At 45.9% G+C, this 8,044-nt stretch overlaps 1 protein-coding gene across 2 annotated transcripts; it reads left to right on the top strand.

The window, feature by feature from the left end:
* The first annotated feature begins 380 nt into the window (after positions 1-380).
* On the top strand, positions 381-6,595 carry LOC144489585 (uncharacterized). Of its 2 annotated transcripts, none has more exons than XM_078207452.1 (3): positions 381-434; positions 1,256-1,370; positions 4,981-6,589. In XM_078207452.1, the coding sequence occupies exon 3, from the start codon at positions 5,240-5,242 to the stop codon at positions 5,630-5,632; it is 393 nt and encodes a 130-aa protein (XP_078063578.1). In that variant the 5' UTR covers positions 381-434; positions 1,256-1,370; positions 4,981-5,239; the 3' UTR covers positions 5,633-6,589. The 2 variants fall into 2 exon arrangements, with proteins under 2 accessions (XP_078063578.1, XP_078063577.1); XM_078207451.1 differs by lacking the exon at positions 381-434 and adding an exon at positions 445-1,076 and having other exon boundaries at positions 4,981-6,595.
* Positions 6,596-8,044: the final 1,449 nt, after the last annotated feature.

Below are 8,044 nucleotides of genomic sequence, written 5' to 3'. Positions count from 1 at the left end.
TGACGAAGGAGCTGTGCTCCGAAAGCTTATGGTATTTTCTACCAAATAAACCTGTTGGACTTTAACCTGGTGTTGCGAGACTTCTTACTGCACCTTCAGGAGAGCAGAGAGGGAAACCAGTGGGGAAAGTTTTAAAAACTCGGGGTATTCCCACAGGAGAGCACTGGTTTAAATCAATTTTAGAAATAGAGAATGGCGGCGCACAAATTCCGAGGAATGCATTTAAAAAAATTAATTGATCTTAATTGCACAAGATAATTTTCTATTATTGTCTTTGACAATGACGCCTTTAATTCCCAGGTGCCCCTGCGGGTGTGAGAGTGTCCTATTCATTCCACAGGAGCCTATTACGCAAGCGCAGTGCTATGTCTGGAGCATGCGCAGTGTCACTTTGCTTGGAGCCATGCGAGTGCGGGAGACGCTTTTTTCAGCGGGTGAGTCGGTGGGGCTGCGGGAGAAATGTCGTCGGGGTCGGGGTCGGGAGGGAGCTCTGGCTTCACAAACATCTGCTGTTGGCCGCACGGCCCGAATAGACCCTGCAGGTCCCGGGTTTACAGCTCCCAGGCTTTTATCCCGGGAACAGGCCCCGGTTATCGCCCGCCATCTTGTTTCAGCGGAGACGGAGAGCGCATCGAGTCTGTACCGATCACAATCCCACCCAGGCCCCATCCTCACAACCCCATGCATTTATCTCGCTAATCCCCCTGACACGGGTCAATTTATCATGGCCAATCCACCTGACCCGCACATCTTTGAACTGGGAGGAAACCGGAGCACCCGGAGGAAACCCACGCAGACATGGGGAGAATGTGCAAACTCCATCCAGACAGTGACCCGAGGCCGGAATTGAACCTGGGACCCTGGCACTGTGAGGCAGCAGTGCTAGCCACCGTGCCGCCCTTAAATTCCCAGATGTTTCAATGAGATTACTTCTCAGTCTTCTAACCTCCAAAGAGTACAGGCCCAAACTGCTCAACCTGAAAGATAAAACTCCTCATTTCAGGAATCAACCCACTGAATCTTCTCTGAACTGTTCCCACTGCAATTTTGTCCCAGCTAAAGTAATTCTGTGCCAGGTAGGAGGAGTGAATGTTTTGAATTTCTGTTCTGGACAGATGCTGATGGATCTTGGAAACTCCTTTTACAGGAGGTTAGAAGGGGAGGATTTACACACAAGAAACTCAGACCAAAAGAAATGTTTGTCTGTCCTGAATTTCTCACCTTGAATTACACCTATAACTTCTGTCATTTACAGGGAGAAGATTTGAAGATTTCAACATTTTCCCCCGGACACCAATTCTCTGAGATCTTTGCAGCTGCAGACTCCAGCAGGAGATTTAAAAATGTGAAAACAGTGAAATTATTTTGGGGTGAGTGTTACTGGGCATTAATTAAATTTAGTGCATTTTCTGATTCTATGGATCTCAGGCTGACTCCTTTACCATGGATGGGGAGGCAATGGCGCAGTGATAGTTTCATTGGATTAGTAGTACAGGGATCCAGGGCAATACACTGTGAACCCTGGGTTCGAATCCCACAACTGCAGATGTTGCAATTTGAATTCAGTAAAAATCTAGAATTAGAAGTCCATTGATGACAATTGTCATGAAAATCCATCTGATTTAATAATGTCCTTTAAAGAAGGAAATTACCACATCCCCCAGCAATGCAAGCCACTCCGTTCAAGGGCAATGAGTTATGGGCAATAGATGGTGACACAGCCAGCACATAGAGTCATAGAACAATACGCATGGAAACAGGCCCTTCAGCCCAACTGATCCATGCCAACCATGGTGCCCTCCCAGCTAGTTCCAATTGCCCGCGTTTGACCCATTTCCCTCTAATCCTTTCCAATCCATGTACTTCTCCAAATGCTTTTTAAATGTTGCTATTAAACCTGCCTCAACCACTTTCTCTGGCAGCTCATTCCATACACACACCATCCTCTGCGTGAAGAAGTTGTCCCTTGGGTCCCTTTTAAATCTTTCCCCTCTCACCTTAAACCCATGCCCTCTAGTTTTCAATTGCCCTACCCTGGCAAAAAGACTATGTGGGTTCATCCTATCTATGCCCCCCATGATTTAATACACCTCAATATAGTCACCCCACATTCTCCTACATTCGAAGGAATAAAGCCCTTACCTGTCCAACGTCTCGCGATCACTCAGGCCCATTAGTCCCGGCAACATCCTCATAAATCTTCTTTACACTCTTTCCAGTTTATCAATGTCTTTCCTATAAAAGTGTTACAAAAACTGCACACAATACTCCAAGTGCGGCCTCACCAGTGACTTATACAACTATAACATAATGTCCCAACTCCTATACTCAGTGCTCTGACTGATGAAGGCCAGTGTGCTAAATGCCTTCTTCACCACTCTGTCTGCCTGTGACATCACTTTCAACGAACTATGTACTTGTACTCCTGGGTTCCTCTGTTCCTCAACACTCCTCAGGGCCTTACCATTCACTGTATAAGTCCTACCCTGGTTTGACTTTCCAAAATGCAACACTCACACTTGGCTGTACTGAAATCCATCTGCCAATTCTCGGCCCACTTCCCTAACTGATCAAGTAATTTTTGATAACTTTCTTCGCTATCAGCTCCTAATTTAGTATCGTCTGCAAATTTACTAACCATGCTTTGTACATCCATGAATGAATTTTTAACCAGCCATCCATTTCGCTGTTTCACCTCTACCCTACCTGATCAGTTCCCTGCCATTGTCTAATTCCCTCTGCCTCTAATTATTGGGTGTATTTTAACTGTTATTTCCACAAGTTATGTCTTGTTTCTACCGCTTCACAACTCTGTTCACTGCTGATTTACCAACTAAGTCTTAAAATGTTATAGTGTCATAGAGGTTTACAGCATGGAAACAGGCCCTTCGGCCCAACATGCCACCCTTTTTTTTAAACCCCAAAGCTAGTCCCAACTGTCCGCGTTTGGCCCATATCCCTCTGTACCCTCTTACCCATGTAACTGTCTAAACGCTTTTTAAAAGACAAAATTGTACCCGCCTCTACTACTGCCTCTGGCAGCTTGTTTCAGATACTTACCACCCTCTGTGTGTGAAAAAATTGCCCCTCTGGACCCTTTTGTATCTCTCCCCCCTCACCTTAAACCTATGCCCTCTAGTTTTAGACCCCCCTACCTTTGGGAAAAGCAATAGACTATCTAGCTGATCTGTGCCCCTCTATTTTATAGACGTCTGTAAGATCACCCCTCAGCCTTCTACACTCCAGAGAAAAAAGTCCCAGTCTATCCAGCCTCTCCTTATAACTCAAACTATCAAGTCCTGGTAGCATCCTAGTAAATCTTTTCTGTACTCTTTCTAGTTTAATAATATCCTTTCTATAACAGGGTGACCAGAACTGTACATAGTATTCCAAGTGTGGCCTTACCAATGTCTTGTACAACTTCAACAAGACTCCTGTATTCAATGTTCTGACCAATGAAACCAAGCATGCTGAATGCCTTCTTCACCACTCTGTCCACCTGTGACTCCACTTTCAAGGAGCTATGAACATGTACCCCGAGATCTCTTTCTCTGTCACTCTCCCCAACACCCTGCCATTAACTGAGTAAGTCCTGCCCTGGTTCAACCTATCAAAATGCATCGCTTCACATTTATCTAAATTAAACTCCATCTACCATTCGTCAGCCCACTGGCCCAATCGATCAAGATCCCGTTGCAATCCGAGATAACCTTCTTCACTGTCCACTATGCCACCAAACTTGGTGTCATCTGCAAACTTACTAACCATGCCTCCTATATTTTCATCCAAATCATTAATATAAATGACAAATAACAGTGGGCCCAGCACTGATCCCTGAGGCTGGTCACAGGTCTCCAGTTTGAAAAACAACCCTCTACAACCACCTCTGTCTTCTGTCATCAAGCCAATTTTGTATCCAATGAGCTACCTCACCCTGGATCCCGTGAGACGTAACCTTATGCAACAACCTACCATGCGGTACCTTGTCAAAGGCCTTGCTAAAGTCCATGTAGACAACATAAACACCTTCAAACAACTCAATCAACTTTGTGAGACATGATTTTCCACTCACAAAGCCATGCTGACTGTCCCTAATCAGTCCTTGAGTCTCTGAATGCCTGTAGATCCTGTCTCTCAAAATACCTTCCAACAACTTACCTACCACAGATGTGAGGCTCACTGGCCTGCAGTTCCCAGGCTTTTCCCTGCAGCCCTTTTTAAACAAAGGCACAACATTTGTCACCCTCCAATCTTCAGGTACCTCACCTGTGACTATCGATGATTTAAATATCTCTGTTAGGGGACCCTCAATTTCCTCCCTAGCCTCCCACAAAGTCCTGGGATACACTTCATCAGGTCCCGGGGATTTATCTACCTTGATGCGCTTTAAGACTTCCAGCACCTCCTCCTCTGTAATATGTATACTGCTCAAAAATCTTTGATGCAAAATCTACAATTCATTGTCTCCCAAGAATATGGGTTCTCATCAAGTGGAGGTGACTTTGCCAGCTTGGGTACATTCACAGGATAGAGGATGATCATTCCAGTGACTCAGCAAAAAGAGCCAACACCGAAAACAACAACCCACAACCAGACCTGAGAACCATTTCATATGTGGCACTTGAAACAGAACCGCCTCTCACAGATTGGTCTCTGCAGCCAACAGTATCAGTGAACCAGAGAGTGGGTGGGCCTTGAGGGTCCCAGTGACCAGGGGTGAAAACAATCTTCTTGATTTTGCACAGAGGTGCAAGAGAACTGAAGCCAGACAGACTGGAGGGAGGGAATGGAGGACAGAAATGGTGGGGATGGTGAGATGGGTTTGGATTTCGGCCCAGGGAGGAGGGAGTGTGTGTGAGACGGGGATTTACAGATTTGGGGCAACAAGAGAGGAAAGAATGTTCTAGAGAAATTAGAATTGTCTGATATGAATTTCTATCCTGGACTGACCGTGATTAATTTTGTAAACTCTTTTTACAGATCTTACAAGGGAAAGATTTGTAGATGCAAAACTCAAAACGAACATTTTGGTTTGAGTCACTCAACTATTCATCAACCTTTCAATGTGGAAGGAGAAATGTTTATCTGTGGAAAAGATCTTAAACATCAGTGCAACTGGAGAAACACCAAGACACACACACACCCGAGTGAAGGTGTTCCAGTGAACTGATTGTGGAAAGAGCTTTAACCAGTTACATCGTGAAAAAACATCACACCATTCACAGTGGGGAGCAAACACATGTTCTGTATGTGGACGAGGCTTCAACTGATCTCTAGGCTGGAGAGACAGGAAGAGACCCAGACCATGGAGAAACCTTGGAAATGTGGGGACTGTGGGAAGGGATTCAAGTCTTCTTTCCGGCTGGATATCCATCAACGCATTCACACTGGGGAGAAGCCATTCCTCTGTTCTGTGTGTGGGAAGGGATTTACCAAGACAACCTACCTGATGTTACACCAGAGAATTCACACTGAGGAGAGGCCCTTCAGCTGCACTCACTGTGGGAAGAGGTTCAACAGCACATCCAGCCTCGCTACACACCAGCGGATTCACACTGGGGTGAAGCCGTTCACCTGCCCTGTGTGCGGTGAGAGATTCACTCGGTCATCCGGCCTTTGGACACATCAGTGAATTCACACCGAGGAGAAACCGTTCAGCTGCATTTCCTGTGGAAAGAGTTTTGGACAGTCATCCACCCTGACTGCTCACCAACGCACTCACACCGGGGAGAGACCGTTCAGCTGCTCCGTGTGTGGGAAGAAATTCTCCCAGTCATTCGATCTGGTGAGACACCAGCGACTTCACACCGGGGAGAGACCATTCACCTGCTCGGTGTGTGGGAAGGGATTCACTCGGTTATTCACCCTCCAGTCCCACCACCGCACTCACACTCAGGAGAATCCATTCAGCTGCAGTACCTGTGGAAAGAGTTTCAAGCAGTCATCCAACCTTCTGACTCACCGACGCACTCCTCTGGGGAGAAGCCTTTCACCTGCTCCTTGTGTGGAAAAGCATTCACAAGGTCCTCCAGCCTGCTGAGACACCAGCAAATTCATAATAGACTGCAAGGATTGGATTCTGCTTTTAATCACAGCCTGGATTGATAGTCTGACAACATCTGGTTTGTTTCTGCTGATGTTAACATCCCTACAACTTTAAAGTTTAAAAAAAAAAATTATTAGTCACAAGTAAGGCTTAGATTAACACTGCAATGAAGTTACTGAGAAATGCCCCTAATCACCAAACTCCGGTGCCTGTTCAGGTCAATGCACCTAACCAGCACATCTTTCGGACTGTGGGAGGAAACAGGAGCACCTGGAGGAAATCCACAAAGCACAGGGAGAACATGCAAACTCCACACAATGACCCAAGCCGGGAATCGAACCTGGGTTGCTGGCGCTGTGAGGCAGCAGTGCTAACCACTGTGCCACCATGCCGCCCCTGGCTGGAGTTTAATATTCTGGAGATGTCACTGATTTTCGGAGCTGCAATGTTCCTTTTTAAAAGCACCTTCTGTGATCTTTCTCCTTAATTCAAGAATCCTCAACAAGAACCTGTTCATAAAGTTAATAATAAAATTACGAACTTTACTTCAGTCCTAAATTAATTAATCTTTTCTGCAAATCTGTGTGTGAGGGGTTCCACTGATTAACATCTCCAATGAGAAAGTGCTGATTAATCCTTGCTGATAATTCTGACTGACCTCTTCACAGTGATGTGTCCATTATGAAATTCAATTGTGAAGGAACCTAAACAAAAGAGTGAAATGTTATACAGGCACGATAAAAGTTTACATAAAAACTTAAACAACACAGATAACCCGGATAAATGTGCAGTGGTACATTTTGGAACCCGGATAAATGTGTAGTGGTACATTTCGGCAGGTCAAATGGGATGAAGGTGGAGGAGGTGGTTAAGAAGACGTATGGTGTGCTGGCCTTCATCAATCGGGGGATTGAGTTTAGGAGTCGGGAGATAATGATGCAGCTTCATAAGGCCCTCATCAGACCCCACTTAGAGTACTGTGCTCAGTTCTGGTCATTACAGGAAGGATGTAGAAATTATTGAAAGAGTGCAGAGAAGATTTACAAGGATGTTGCCTGGATTGGGTGGCATGCCTTATGAGGATAGGTTGAGGGAGCTCGGTCTTTTCTCCTTGGAGAGACGAAGGATGAGAGGTGACGTGATAGAGCTGTACAAGATGTTGAGAGGTATAGATCGGGTGGATTCTCAGAGGCTTTTTCCCAGGGCTGAAATGGCTGCTAAGAGAGGACACAGGTTTAAGGTGCTGGGGAGTAGGTACAGAGGAGATGTCAGGGGTAAGTTTTTCACTCGGAGGGTGGTGGGTGAGTGGAATCGGCTGCCGTCAGTGGTGGTGGAGGCAAACTCGATAGGGTCTTTTAAGAGACTTCTGGATGAGTACATGGGACTTAATAGGACAGAGGGTTATAGGTAAGCCTATATATAGGCCGAGGTAGGTAGGGACATGACCGGCGCAACTTGTGGGCCGAACGGCCTGTTTGTGCTGTAGTTTTTCTATGTTCTATGTCTCATGGTCTTCTGGTATCATAGCTTCCACTTGGCAAAAAACTGCGTCACATTCAGAGATCTGGAAAAGGAAAGGTCTCTGTTCCACTCTGCTGTGATGCGCGCAGTAAACGTGTGTATTTCAGGGGCAGACAGCCGAGCTGCTGCGTGCCATTCCAACAAAGAAAACGGCTCCTTATTTTCAACGGTACTGATACCTGGGCTGAGGACTGGACTGAGTGAACATATTCACACAGGTTCCATGAATACAAACAAAAATTCGCACAAATGAATTTTAAGATGTCAATTAGACTAACTTGAGCACACAAAGTTGAAGCTTCCTCAAATTATGGTCAGTTGAGTCAGTGAAGTAGCCGATTATATTTGCAGTGATGTCTGCATTCGAGCTCTTGCTGCTGTTTGAACTGAAGGCGGCTGAATCAAGGATTGCGTTTGCCGGGTGCTGTGGCGCGCACCTGTAATCCCGCTGCTGGGAGGCTGAGGCTGCTGGATTGC

The sequence above is a fragment of the Mustelus asterias genome, unplaced genomic scaffold, assembly GCF_964213995.1.
Source record: "Mustelus asterias unplaced genomic scaffold, sMusAst1.hap1.1 HAP1_SCAFFOLD_2333, whole genome shotgun sequence".
NCBI lineage: Eukaryota > Metazoa > Chordata > Chondrichthyes > Carcharhiniformes > Triakidae > Mustelus > Mustelus asterias.
The sequence above is the reverse complement of the archived record's forward strand: the minus strand, read 5'-3'. Positions and strand labels throughout refer to the sequence as shown.

Coding starts and splice junctions, on each gene's coding strand:
- LOC144489585 (XM_078207451.1), top strand. CDS start 5,240: ATGTTCTGTATGTGGACGAGGCTTCAACTGATCTCTAGGCTGGAGAGA.